This window comes from Pelodiscus sinensis, chromosome 11 (assembly GCF_049634645.1).
Source record: "Pelodiscus sinensis isolate JC-2024 chromosome 11, ASM4963464v1, whole genome shotgun sequence".
Lineage (NCBI taxonomy): Eukaryota > Metazoa > Chordata > Testudines > Trionychidae > Pelodiscus > Pelodiscus sinensis.
The window spans coordinates 45,299,643-45,313,632 of NC_134721.1; the positions used below are offsets into that span (position 1 = coordinate 45,299,643).

The 13,990-nt window shown below is 68.2% G+C and overlaps 1 protein-coding gene across 1 annotated transcript in view; it reads left to right on the top strand.

Moving 5' to 3' along the window:
• SLC38A3 (solute carrier family 38 member 3) overlaps positions 1 to 13,990 on the top strand; it is a 42,023-nt gene that overhangs the window by 13,734 nt on the left and 14,299 nt on the right. Inside the window, exons 2-4 of the mRNA XM_075939547.1 lie at positions 6,439 to 6,609; positions 8,577 to 8,661; positions 10,667 to 10,782. Of these exons, the coding sequence (XP_075795662.1) occupies positions 6,506 to 6,609; positions 8,577 to 8,661; positions 10,667 to 10,782 (305 nt within the window). The 5' untranslated portion in view covers positions 6,439 to 6,505. The remainder of the gene's footprint in view (positions 1 to 6,438; positions 6,610 to 8,576; positions 8,662 to 10,666; positions 10,783 to 13,990) is intronic.

Consider the following 13,990-nt stretch of genomic DNA (forward strand, 5'->3'; position numbering starts at 1 on the left):
TCTCTTTAAACTGTTCTAGTCCTAGCCTTCACAGCCTCCTCTGGCAAGGAGTTCCACAGGTTGACTACACGCTGTGTGAAGAACTTTCTTTTACACACCTGAAAGCTGTGGAGAAAAGGGAGAGGGTCCAGAGACGAGCACGAAACTGACGAAAGGCCCAGAGAACAGGCGCTAGGAGGCCAGGCTGGAGGAGCTGGGCTTGTTTAGTGTGGAAAGGAGCAGGCCGAGGGGCCATGAGAGCCGTTTTCAGGGGTCTAAAAGGCTGTCCCAAGGAGTAGGGGGGACTGTTCCCCTTGGCCCCTGAGCACAGGACAGGATGCAGCGGGCTCACAGTGCCGCCAGGCGGTTTGGGTGGATGCCGGAGCAGGTCGGACAGACCCCTCTCCGGGCTGGGCCCGCCGGGGGCAGGGGACTGGACTCAATGCCTTGCGAGGCCCCTGCCCGTTCTTGGGATGCGGGTTCTAGGACCTGGCAGGCCGGGCGGAGGGAAGGCCTTGGCAGGGCCCTGGCTGACCCCAGGCCGGGCGGAGGGAAGGCCTTGGCAGGGCCCTGGCTGACCCCAGGCCAGAGGAGGGCCCGGGGAGCCAGGCATTGCCTCGCACCCTTGACTCCAGGTGGATGCCGGAGGCTTAGACCCCCAGAGGCCAGGCGTCACCGGGACCATCTCCGGCCGGCTTGGCTGAGCCCGGGCCCCGCTCGCTGGGCCTGCCGCCGGCCCCTGGCTCTCCCAGCCTCCCCCTCAGCAAACAGGCCAGGCCCGCGGCTTGTTCCAGGAACAGCAGCTGGGAACTCTCCCAGGGAACCTGCGGAGCAGGGAACAAACAGATCGATAAGGCGCAGGGCTCCCGGGCTGGGGACGAGGGGGCGTGGGCCTGCGTGGGCCGGGCCGGGCCCCTCACCTGGGGCAAGGCCAGGCCCTGCAAGACCCAGGGGAGTTGGGCGCCTGCATGCCTGGGCGGAGCAGTGAAATCTCCCTGGCTCTGTGACCCCGGCCCCTGTGTCTCCCTCCCATCCACCGCGTCTGCGTCGCGCCCAAACCCGGCCCTGCTGAGGCCGGCGCACGGGGAGCTGGCCTGGCTGCACCGACAGACCCAGAGTCACCCAGTGTCACAAGCCACCCGAACCCGCCGAGCGCCTGCCAGCCACCGCGTGGCCTGTGACGCCCGCCCCCGGGCACAGGTCCCCCGCGCTGAGGGGCGTGCCCCCCCGGCCCTGCAATCCTACCCACCCCCGGACAGAGCACCCGCTCTGCCCACGTCCCGCCCGGCGCGGCTCCAAGCCCACCCCCGGAGGGGTCTGCGGCTCCGGCTGGGTCCCTGCCCCTGCCCCTTGTGGGGTGCCCGCTGAGGCCCCCCCGCCTGGCAGGGGACCCGCTGGTTCCCACGGCCGCTTGGGGGCCGAACGCCTGCACGCATTGCACTCTGGGAAGGCTGCCGGGGAGAGATGCAAACGCCGCTGGGGGGTCTGCGGGTCGCACGATCCCAGGGTGGGGCCGGCCTGCGCGCATCACGGCCGCTTTGGTGCATTGGAAATAGGCCGCGCTGCCCTCCCCCGCCGGGCAGGGGGGCCGGGCTGGGAGTGGGGGCGAGGAGCGTGGGAACGGGCTGCCCGGCGCGGTGACGCTGAGGGGGTTTCACAGCAGGGTTATTCCACCTCGTCACCGCGCTCTGCAGCGCCAGCCGCAAGCACCCCGGTGCTCTTCAGCCGTTAGCATGGTGGAGGCAGCATTGTCCAGTGGTTAGAGCAGAGGTATGGGGAGCCAGGGCTCCGGTCCCAGACCCAGGTCGGGAGGGCAGTAGGGTCTGGCGGTTGAGCAGCAGCGTGGGGGCCAGGTCGGGAGGGCAATAGGGTCTGGTGGTTGGAGCAGGAGCGTGGGGGTCAGGTCGGAAGGGCAGTAGGGTCTGGTGGTTGGAGCAGGAGCGTGGGGGCCAGGTCGGGAGGGCAGTAGGGTCTGGTGGTTGGAGCAGGAGCATGGGGGTCAGGTCGGGAGGGCAGTAGGGTCTGGTGGTTGGAGCAGGAGCGTGGGGGCCAGGTCGGGAGGGCAGTAGGGTCTGGTGGTTGGAGCAGGAGCATGGGGGCCAGGTCGGGAGGGCAGTAGGGTCTGGTGGTTGGAGCAGGAGCGTGGGGGCCAGGTCGGGAGGGCAGTAGGGTCTGGTGGTTGGAGCAGGAGCGTGGGGGCCAGGTCGGGAGGGCAGTAGGGTCTGGTGGTTGGAGCAGGAGCGTGGGGGCCAGGTCGGGAGGGCAGTAGGGTCTGGCGGTTGGAGCAGGAGCATGGGGGCCAGGTCGGGAGGGCAGTAGGGTCTGGTGGTTGGAGCAGGAGCGTGGGGGCCAGGTCGGGAGGGCAGTAGGGTCTGGTGGTTGGAGCAGGAGCGTGGGGGCCAGGTCGGGAGGGCAGTAGGGTCTGGCGGTTGGAGCAGGAGCGTGGGGGCCAGGTTGGGAGGGCAGTAGGGTCTGGTGGTTGGAGCAGGAGCATGGGGGCCAGGTCGGGAGGGCAGTAGGGTCTGGTGGTTGGAGCAGGAGCGTGGGGGCCAGGTCGGGAGGGCAGTAGGGTCTGGTGGTTGGAGCAGGAGCGTGGGGGCCAGGTCGGGAGGGCAGTAGGGTCTGGTGGTTGGAGCAGGAGCGTGGGGGCCAGGTCGGGAGGGCAGTAGGGTCTGGCGGTTGGAGCAGGAGCGTGGGGGCCAGGTCGGGAGGGCAGTAGGGTCTGGTGGTTGGAGCAGGAGCATGGGGGCCAGGTCGGGAGGGCAGTAGGGTCTGGTGGTTGGAGCAGGAGCGTGGGGGCCAGGTCGGGAGGGCAGTAGGGTCTGGTGGTTGGAGCAGGAGCGTGGGGGTCAGGTCGGGAGGGCAGTAGGGTCTGGTGGTTGGAGCAGGAGCGTGGGGGCCAGGTCGGGAGGGCAGTAGGGTCTGGTGGTTGGAGCAGGAGCGTGGGGGCCAGGTCGGGAGGGCAGTAGGGTCTGGTGGTTGGAGCAGGAGCGTGGGGGCCAGGTCGGGAGGGCAGTAGGGTCTGGTGGTTGGAGCAGGAGCGTGGGGGCCAGGTCGGGAGGGCAGTAGGGTCTGGTGGTTGGAGCAGGAGCATGGGGGCCAGGTCGGGAGGGCAGTAGGGTCTGGTGGTTGGAGCAGGAGCGTGGGGGCCAGGTCGGGAGGGCAGTAGGGTCTGGTGGTTGAACAGGAGCGTGGGGGCCAGGTCGGGAGGGCAGTAGGGTCAGCAGCAGGGGTAACAGTCCCACTTTCTCAGGGTTGGCAGGAGGCAGCCCGGCAGGACACAGCCCAGCTGGGGGAGATGGGCCCAGCCTGGCGGGAGAGGAGCTGCGGTTGGAGGGACTGGGATTCGGGGTGCGGTGCCAGGGCGCTGCGGCGGGTAGCTCGTGCCCCCTTGGCAGGGCCTGGGGCTCCCCTTGGCTTGGCAGGCTGGTGCCACCCCCTGCCTTCGTCAATTCCTGCCCCGGACAGCGGACAAAGTCCCTCCGGGGGCGCTGGTCTGGCACGTCCGCGCCCTGGGCTGGCAGCCGATGGGGTGGGGGCCAGAGGAGCCCGTTGGAGCTGCTGGCTGGGGCCAGGGCACGTTCAGTCCCGGCTCCTTCCAGCCCTTCCTCAAGTGGCTTTGTCACCTGCCCGCGGCCGCCCCAGCTGTGTCCAGGAGCCAGCCGGGCTGATCAGCTGGGCGGGGCCTGGTCTGCGGCTCTGGGGCCGTGCAGGGTTTCGGAGCGGGCGGCACCGCCCACGTGGCCAGGCTGAGGCTGGGGGGATGCGGGGAGCAGGGGCTGGGGTCTCTGGGACGTTGGCTCCGATGGGGTGACCAGCAGCTCTTAGCAGCTGGCAGCATCTGCCCGGCAAATGGGCAGTCCCTGCCTTTGGCAGACTCGTGCCCCGGCCGTGCCCGCTGCCCATCCTAGCCGGGTTGCCCTTGAGCAGGCAGCACTAGCTGAGGACTGAACAGCCCGGGGACGTCTCTCAGGAAGGGGTGAGGCGCAGGGGCCGCGAGCCTTCCACCTGCTGCCCCTGGCTTTGTTCCTCCCCAGAGGGAGCTGCCTTTCGGTGGCAGCTGATGCAGTCTCTTCCCTCCTCGTTGCCGTCCTTGGGTGCTTTCATAGAATCATAGAATAATAGGACTGGAAGGGACCTCGAGAGGTCATCGAGTCCAGCCCCCCGCCCTCAAGGCAGGACCAAGCTCCGTCTACACCATCCCTGACAGATGTCTATCTAACCTGTTCTTAAATATCTCCAGAGAGGGAGATTCCACCACCTCCCTGGGCAATTTATTCCAATATTTGACCACCCTGACAGTTAGGAATTTTTTCCTAATGTCCAATCTAAACCTCCCCTGCTGCACGTTAAGCCCATTACTCCTTGTCCTGTCCTCAGAAACCAAGAGGAACAAATTTTCTCCTTCCTCCTTGTGACACCCTTTTAGATATTTGAAAACCGCTCTCATGTCCCCCCTTAATCTTCTTTTTTCCAAACTAAACAAGCCCAGTTCATGAAGCCTGGCTTCATAGGTCATGTTCTCTAAACCTTTAATCATTCTTGTCGCTCTTCTCTGGACCCTTTCCAATTTCTCCACATCTTTCTTGAAATGTGGCGCCCAGAACTGGACACAGTACTCCAGCTGAGGCCTAACTAGTGCCGAGTAGAGCGGCAGAATGACTTCACGAGTTTTGCTTACAACACACCTGTTGATACAACCTAGAATCATATTTGCTTTTTTTGCAACAGCATCACACTGTTGACTCATATTCAACTTGTGGTCCACTATTTGGGATCCTTTATTTATTCCTAGGACTGCGGGGTCAGGCCCAAACCAGCCCCTGCGGGGGCAGCTCGCCAGCTGAATAACTGGGACAGGCCAAGGAAGGATTGTTATCCTCGTTAGCCAGGTGGGGAAACTGAGGCACCGGGCCAGGAGGCCAGGAACGACCCCAGATCTCCTGCCATCTCCCGCCTCGCGCCGTCACCCCAGGACCCCCCTTGGCCAGGCGGACATGCCCCGGGGCAGCCGCAACGTTATTCTAATGAGAACGGTCTTTTCCCGAGGCGGGGGCTCCGCTCGCCGGCGGCCCATAAAGATGCTCTGTCCTGGAGCCGTTTCCCAGCGATCGGCCGGCACAGAGCGGGCATTGTGCTGCCTGCCAAGGCGTCCCACTCACAGCCCCGCCAGCGGCCTCTGCAAAGCCTTCTTTCTCGCGCCTCCCCCTTCCTGCCCCCGCCGGCGGCCTGGATCGCCCCCAGCCTGGGGGGGTGGCATTCATCCTCTGTCGCGGGCTCAGCCAGGCCATGGAGCTGGGCGACGGCGCTGCTGGCTCACAGGGAGGGGCGTTATTCTTCCACGTCCCCCTCTTCATCGAGCCCTCGGCTGCCAGTCCTTGAGGGGCCTGTCCCAGTGGTGTGTGAAATGCCAGTCCCTGCTGCCAGGCTGTGCCAGCCTCCAAGCACTGGGCACGGGAAACTGAGGCACGGAGCCGGGCGGTGCCTGCCGAGAGCCCGGAGCCGAACCAGGGAGCCACAGTAGCTGGGAACTGTCCACACTCGCCCGGAGTGAAAAGGGGGGAGGAGAAGGGCTGCCCTGGCTGACCGGCAATAAAGGGGAGCTCCGTTCGGTGGCAGCTGTTGTAGGCTTTTATCCCTCATGCCAATGCGCTAGAGCAGTTGCTTTCTGCCCAGCAGGGGCAGGCTGGGCCCAGCGGGGAGCTCAGGGCAGAGCCATAAGAGTGTCCAGGCTGGGACAGATCCTTGGTCCGGTTCACCGTGTACCCTGTCTCTGCGCGCCCTGGGGAGTGGTCCCCTCCCAGCATCGCTGCCTGAGGGGTCGCCCTGGGGGCGGGGGCTGCGTCCCTGCCAGCTTATCCAAGAGCCCCTCGGGGGCGGCAGGTGGGCCTAGGGTGCACGTGGGGGGGCCAGCAGGTGGGGCTGGGAGACACATGGGGGGGGCACAGAGACCCCCGGGAGCTCACCTGGCAGCCAGCACAGGATGGGCACAGCCACCTCTCCTAGCAGGTTTTCACAGCTGTGCCCAGGGAGAGCCAGAGGGTGGCAGCCAGCAGCAGGAGTGAGGGACCGGCCGGCCGCTGCTGGGCCCTCGTGGCACTGAGCGGGGTCCCCGCCCGCAGGGAGCTGAGCCCAGCAGGCGGCAGGGCAGGGCCATGGGGAGGAGCAGGGCAGTGCACGCACGCACCCTGCGCAACATGGCAACCGGGGACTGCCCACCCAGAGGGGCCCAGGCCACCCCCCCGCGTCAGACGGGCACCCCGCTGGCATTTCCACGCACCCAGGGGAGACCGACTCAGAGCTGAGGCGCCCTCGGGGGGACCCTGGCAGGCCCGGTTAGTGTCGCGCTCCGAGCCCGTGGCCCGGACCTGTGCTATAGTGTGTGCCCAGCCCCCCGCGACCCCTCTGGCCGGCCTCTCGGGGTCCTCCTGTGTGCGACTGGCCTCTTCCCTCCCACAGCTAGCGCTGCCCACGGAGCCCGGCTCCCCCCGCCTCCTGCCAGCCCAGCCCGGACCTCGCGGCCAGGATGGAGCCCGCGGAGATCCCCGTCCAGACGGAGATGGTGGAGCTGGTGCCCAACGGGAAACACGCCGGGAACGCCTTGGGCATGCCCTTGGTGGGGAACGACAGGTAACGGCACCGCGTGGGCAGGCAGGGGCTCGCCCGGCCAGAGCCAGGGGAGACGCCGCGTTGCTCTGCCTTCCTGCCCCAGGCGGGGTGAGCTAGGAACCCTCCCCAGATCCGGGCACAGAGAGGGCAGGTGCCAGGCAAATGTCCCCTTCACAGCCCTGCCGGTGCCCCTCGCTCCCAACCCGCAGCCCCTGCCAACCCAGGCCAGCCTGTCCCCCAGCCCTACCGGTGCCCCTCGCTCCCAACCCGCAGCCCCTGCCAACCCAGGCCAGCCTGTCCCCCAGCCCTACCAGTGCCCCTCGCTCCCAACCCGCAGCCCCTGCCAACCCAGGCCAACCTGCCCCCCAGCCCTACCGGTGCCCCTCGCTCCCAACCCGCAGCCCCTGCCAACCCAGGCCAGCCTGCCCCCCAGCCCTACCGGTGCCCCTCGCTCCCAACCCGCAGCCCCTGCCAACCCAGGCCAGCCTGCCCCCCAGCCCTACTGGTGCCCCTCGCTCCCAACCCGCAGCCCCTGCCAGCCCAGCCCAACCTGCCCCCCAGCCCTACCGGTGCCCCTCGCTCCCAACCCGCAGCCCCTGCCAACCCAGGCCAGCCTGTCCCCCAGCCCTACCGGTGCCCCTCGCTCCCAACCCGCAGCCCCTGCCAACCCAGGCCAGCCTGCCCCCCAGCCCTACCGGTGCCCCTCGCTCCCAACCCGCAGCCCCTGCCAGCCCAGGCCAGCCTGCCCCCCAGCCCTACCGGTGCCCCTCGCTCCCAACCCGCAGCCCCTGCCAGCCCAGGCCAGCCTGCCCCCCAGCCCTACCGGTGCCCCTCGCTCCCAACCCGCAGCCCCTGCCAGCCCAGGCCAGCCTGCCCCCCAGCCCTACCGGTGCCCCTCGCTCCCAACCCGCAGCCCCTGCCAACCCAGGCCAGCCTGCCCCCCAGCCCTACCGGTGCCCCTCGCTCCCAACCCGCAGCCCCTGCCAGCCCAGCCCAACCTGCCCCCCAGCCCTACCGGTGCCCCTCGCTCCCAACCCGCAGCCCCTGCCAACCCAGGCCAGCCTGCCCCCCAGCCCTACCGGTGCCCCTCGCTCCCAACCCGCAGCCCCTGCCAGCCCAGGCCAGCCCCCCCAGGTGCCCTTCACTCCTGACCTGCAACCCCTGCCAGACCAGCCCTGCCCCCCAGTTCTGCCAGTGCCTTTCTCTCCTGCCCTGCAGCCCCCAGTGCCAGCCCCCCACGGCTCTGCCCCGGGCAGCCGAGAAAGCAAAGGCACCAGGCTGCAGAGCCGGGGGGGGTCTGATCCCCACTTAGGGGTCTTGCTGGGGCAGCCCCTTGGATCCCGCTCGCTGTTCAGGCGCATCCATACGAGCGCGCCCCATTGCTAGGCTTTCAGAACGGCCGAGAGGCGGGTGGATGGGGCCAGCCCGGTGGAGCGACGGGGGGGGGGGGCAGCAGGTTCTGTGCAGACCCCCAGCAGCATGGCGCAGTCTGACAACGGGCCGGCTCCAGCCTGGGCAGGGGGAGAACTTCCTGGGGGAACTGACTGGGGGTCACACACCCTGTGGCCAGGAGCAGGGGGGGGGTCTATCGAGACTGGACATCAGAGAGCTGGGGTCTGCTGGGTCCTGCCTGGAGCAGGGCGTGTGCTGAGCAAGTCCCAACCTCGCTGGGCCTCAGTTTCCCCAGGGGATCCCGGCCTGGAGGGGATGGTGTTTGTGGGGCACTCCGAGCCCATGGGAGAAGGGCAAAGGATCGGTGCCACTCAGGAACCCTCAGCTGCCCCGCCCCCATGCCATCGGAGATCAGGCTCCCCCCAGGCTAGCACCCCATGCCAGCAGAGCGCCCTGGGGCGGCGGCAGGGGGAGCGGGAGGGGATGGAGTGGCACGGCCCTGCTCTGCCTTGGAGCCTGGGAGGGGCAGCAGGCAGCCCAGGTGGCACCGAGGGGGCACTCCTCCGGGTCGGTGGCATGACAGCTCTTCTCTCCAGGTTTGACGAGGGCCAGCCCGCCGTGGCGGAGATGGAGGAGTTCCTGCCCCACGGCCCCGACAAGAAGCAGACCCACTTCACGGATGTGAGTCCGGGCAGGGAGGGGCTGGCGGGTGGCTGCAGCCTGGGCTCCTCCTCGCACTGCTTTGTGGGGGCACAGACCCACTGCCCTTCCCTGCAGAGTTGGGTGGCGGAGGGCAGAGCCGGGTCCGTCCCCTGCCCCCGTGGGCTGCCCCCGGAGCCCATTCGAGGGGCACCGAGAGCTGGAGAGATCTTTGGTCTCACCCCAAGCCTCCCGTTTAGCATGTGGCCCACTGCCCCCTAGTGGCAGGTCAGCCTAGAGGATAAAAACCTACCACTGCTGCTCACCATTTGCAGAGCCGTTGTGCTGAGAATCGGGGAGCGGGGTAGGGCCCTGCGGGGCCCCTTGCTCTGCCTTGGCTCCGGGGCTGGGCATGGCTGCTCTAAGCCGGGGTAACGAGGAGGCAGAAAGCGGCGAGGGCTTTGCCAGATTAAGGCAGGTAAACGCGGACACGCCCAGATGAGCCCCAGGCTTAGTGTGATAAGCAGGCTCCAGCCGCCCGCCAGGGCCAGCCCGGGCTAAGCCTGGGGATCGTTGGGTCCTGGCCCTGCCCAGCCCAAGGAGCATAAAAGATCCGGTTGCTCCTTGTCAGGGCTTTTCATCCCCCGCGCCCCCAGCCTGTCCAGCTTAGTGCAGCGCTGGGGAGCAATTCCCAGCAGGGGCGGAGGCAGGGGGCAATCGAGAGAAATCTCTGCCCCTCTGACGAGCCGCCATGGTGCTCCTGATGGTGCCGGGCCCGCTCCGTGGGGCGGGAGCGTCCCTCCCGGCCGGCGAATGCCACTGTCCGAGCAGAGACACCCGGCACCTCCTAGCTGGGATGCGGGGCCGGTGTGCGCGGAGCCTCGTGGAATCCCGCCCTGGCCGCCCCATGCCCCTTGGGGGGGCGCTTGCACCAGGCGAACGGGCCGGGCCGTGTGCTGGCCCTGCTGTGCGGGCACAGGGAGCCCCAGCTGGCGGTGAAGAGCCAGGCCGAGGGGCGGCTTGGGGCAGGGAGGCAGGCCATGGCGGGTGAGGGGCTATCAGGGAAGTTGCAGGAGCTAAAGGAGGTAGCTACCCGGTCAGTGGCAGAGGGATGGTGGGAGATGCCCAGAGGCTCTGCCGATGGGCTCGGTCCCCACATTGCCACAGCGGGGGCTCGCTGGGTGCACTGAAGGTGTCGCTCTGTGAATGGTGGAGCCGGTGGGCAGGGCTCCCTGGGGGCGTGTCCATCAGGGATGGGGGGCAGACTCTGCTGGGGCATGTCCATCAGGCGGGGCTCTGTGGGGGCGTGTCCATCGGGGCAGGGGGATGGGCTCTGTGGGGGCGTGTCCATCGGGGCAGAGGGATGGGCTCTGTGGGGGCATGTCCATCGGGGCAGAGGGATGGGCTCTGTGGGGGCGTGTCCATCGGGGCAGAGGGATGGGCTCTGTGGGGGCGTGTCCATCGGGGCAGAGGGATGGGCTCTGTGGGGGCGTGTCCATCGGGGGCAGAGGGATGGGCTCTGTGGGGGCGTGTCCATCAGGGATGGGGGGCAGACTCTGCTGGGGCGTGTCCATCGGGGCAGGGGGATGGGCTCTGTGGGGGCGTGTCCATCGGGGGCAGGGGGATGGGCTCTGTGGGGCGTGTCCATCGGGGGCAGAGGGATGGGCTCTGTGGGGCGTGTCCATCGGGGGCAGAAGGATGGGCTCTGTGGGGGCGTGTCCATCGTGGGTAGGAGGATGGGCTCTGCGGGGGCGTGTCCATCGTGGGTAGGAGGATGGGCTCTGCGGGGGCGTGTCCATCAGGGCAGGGGGGATGGGCTCTGCGGGGGCGTGTCCATCGTGGGTAGGAGGATGGGCTCTGCGGGGGCGTGTCCATCAGGGCAGGGGGGATGGGCTCTGTGGGGGCGTGTCCATCGGGGCAGGGGGATGGGCTCTGTGGGGGCGTGTCCATTGGGGTGGGGCGGGGCTTCACAGGGGCGTGTCCATCGAGCGCAGGGGGCCGGGCTTTGCCCAGCCATGGCGCATGACGCTGAGTCCCCTCTGTGCAGTTCGAAGGGAAGACGTCCTTCGGCATGTCCGTGTTCAACCTCAGCAACGCCATCATGGGCAGTGGCATCCTGGGACTGGCCTACGCCATGGCCAACACCGGCATCCTCCTCTTCCTGTGAGTGTGGGGGCGCGGCTCGGGGGCTAGGGTGGAGCTTAGGGCGGGGCTGGGGCAGGGCAGGGGGCGGGGCTGGGGTGGCGTTCGGGGCACTGTGGGGTTCAAACAGGGAGTGCCAGCAAGTCATAGCGCGGGCACGGCGGCAAAGCGAACCCCCGGGCGGTGGCGCTGCCTGGCCAGGGCTGCCAGGTGTCCGGCTTTGAACCCGACGGTCCGGTATTGGAGCTGTCTGTGCGGGAAATACACTGAGACAATAGACGTGAGACAATAGAAGTGTCCGGGATTTTCTAACGAGGATGTCGATTGTGATGTCATGTCACGAGTGTCCGGTATTTCTGTTGAAACCATCTGGCAGCCCTGTGCCTGGTGGCCAGGCGGGTCAAGGCGGGAGCAGGCAGAGCTGGGGGGCCGTGGCTGAGTGCCGGGTGGCAGGTGGCACTGGCAGGACCCACGGCTTAGCCTCTCTCCCTGCCCGGGGCTTAGCGGGTCGGGCGCTGCCTGCCTGGCAAGAGACCTGGCTCCAGGTCCCAGCTCCGCCACAGACTGTTTGGGCGAGTTCCTTGGGGAAACTGAGGCGCAGACTCATGGGTCATGTGTGAGGCACCCTGCTGCTATAGAGACAGGGCCACGTGTGCCCCGAACCAGCCACCTCTACAGTACCGTGTCTGCTGCCCTCCAGCCAAGGGGCAGGATTCCCATCCCCCAGCTCCTGGCCCTGGCTCTCCCAGCCCCACGGGCAGCTCTCAGCGGAGCCCGGCCCGGGCCCTGCATTTGCTGGGAGAACCGGCTGTTCCCACACCTTGCCAAGGCCACTGCCAGGAGGCAGGGGCCTGGGCAGAGGTAATGGAGGGCCGGTGGGGAGCCGCGTGCGGGCCAGGGCCGGGCTACCTGTGAGGTTCCTCCCTCCCCGGCAGTTAGGCTGTGCAGATGGCTGGGGGGCAGGGGCTGTGCGGGGTGCCCAGCTCCCCATGGAGCCAGAGGATGCAGCTCCACCCACAGCCTGGCCCCCAGATGGTTCCCCAAAGATCCCCCCAGCCAGCCCCAGAGCGCAAGGTGGTGATGGGCTTGTGGGGGGCAGCAGCCCCAGCCCCACCACCCGCTTTGGGCACCAGCACTGCGCCTGTCCGTGCCACGGAGCCCGGTGGCCGGGGCCGGGTGGGCTCCCATCTCGCTCGCTGCCTGCGGAGACGCCGGCCCCTCGCCTTGCTGGGGAGCAGGGTGCAGATCAGCTGGCGGGCACCCTCCTCAGGCATCAGCCTTACCGAGGAGCCGGTGGATCCGCTGGCCGAGGCAGGAGGTCGGGCAGCCAAGGAGGGGCACTGACCCAGGTGGGCAGCTTTGCAGACAATCTTGTGGGTGGGACCCGGCTCCCAGGGCCCTGGGGCCGAGTGGAGCTGCTGCTCATTTCTAGGTGGGTGGCTGGGTGAGTGCTTGGCGGGGTGGGTGGGTGAGCAGCGGTGGGGGCTGGTTGGTTGATCTTGTGGCTAGGTAGATTGTTGACTGGGTGTGTGGGTGGCCAGCTGATTGGCTGGGTTTGAGTGAGTGAACATTTGATTGGTTGGCTGAGTGGGTGGGTGAATGTTGTTTGTTTGGTTGAGTGAATGGCCGGGTGACGGAGGGCTAGGCGGGTGAACGGCTGGGTGACGGAGGGCTGGGCGGGTGAATGGCTGGGTGACGGTGGGCTGGGCGGGTGAACGGCTGGGTGACGGAGGGCTGGGCGGGTGAACGGCTGGGTGACGGAGGGCTGGGCGGCTGAACGGCTGGGTGACGGAGGGCTGGGCGGCTGAACGGCTGGGTGACGGAGGGCTGGGCGGGTGAACGGCTGGGTGACGGAGGGCTGGGCGGGTGAACGGCTGGGTGACGGAGGGCTGGGCGGGTGAACGGCTGGGTGACGGAGGGCTGGGCGGGTGAACGGCTGGGTGACGGAGGGTTGGGCGGCTGAACGGCTGGGTGACGGAGGGCTGGGCGGCTGAACGGCTGGGTGACGGAGGGCTGGGCGGGTGAACGGCTGGGTGACGGAGGGCTGGGCGGATGAACGGCTGGGTGACGGACGGTTGGGCGGGTGAACGGCTGGGTGACGGAGGGCTGGGCGGGTGAACGGCTGGGTGACGGAGGGCTGGGCGGGTGAACGGCTGGGTGACGGAGGGTTGTGCGGGTGAACGGCTGGGTGACGGAGGGCTGGGCGGCTGAACGGCTGGGTGACGGAGGGCTGGGCGGCTGAACGGCTGGGTGATGGAGGGCTGGGCGGCTGAACGGCTGGGTGACGGAGGGCTGGGCGACTGAACGGCTGGGTGACGGAGGGCTGGGCGACTGAACGGCTGGGTGACGGAGGGCCGGGCAGTGGCTGGCTGGCAGCTGGAGAGATGGTTGGCTGGGTGGCTAGTTGAATGTTTGCGCGAATGGTTGACTGGTCGGGTGCGCGAGTGGGCGGTTGATTGGCTGGGTGGCAGAGCGAACGGTGGGTTGGGTCAGTGGGTGGGTGTTTGATTGGTTGGATGAGTGGGAGGAAGGGGGGGTTGCCTGGCTGGGTTGGGGTCCTTGTGGAGCCGTGTGGTCAAGGCTGTTCCTGTGGCGGAAGGGGCTTAGCCGGGTGGGCTCTGGGCTCGCTCGGGGTGTTTGCTCCCCGATGCTGAGTGTTTTCCCCTCCCCCACGCCCGCCCCCGCCCCCCGGCTGGCGCTCATGGGCCCCAGGGGCACAGCTGGCCTCACGGCTGGAGGTTCGGTGGCCGCCAGCTGGGGCCTGCTCTGTTCCTTGCTGGCAAGGGGAGGCCAAGGCCGCAGACAGGCCTGGGGCATGACTGGCAGCCAGGGGCGGGCTGGGGGCGATAGCTCCCCACATACGTGTGGGGTGGCCCCAGGACGGCGGGGCCCCGTGGGATGAGCTGGAGATGTGGGCCCGGCCTGGGGCGATGGGATCGCAGGGTGAACTGGGGCTCTCCACCCCCCCAGCAGCTGCAGGCTCCAGGACCCACTGCCTGGGGGCAGCTCTTCCGCTCTTCCCCAGCACTGAGGGGCCCCCAAAGGCTGACTGCAGCGTGCTGGGAGCCCCACCGTGGGGCAGGGCAGGGGCCTGGCTGCACCCCACACTGAACCAGTGGGGTTTCACCAGCGGCTTGTGGTTCCCTTTGGCTGCTGAATCTGCCCAGCTCCCTGTGTCAGAAACACACCCAGCCCCCCACCCGCTCCAAAAGGGGAAACTGAGGCACGG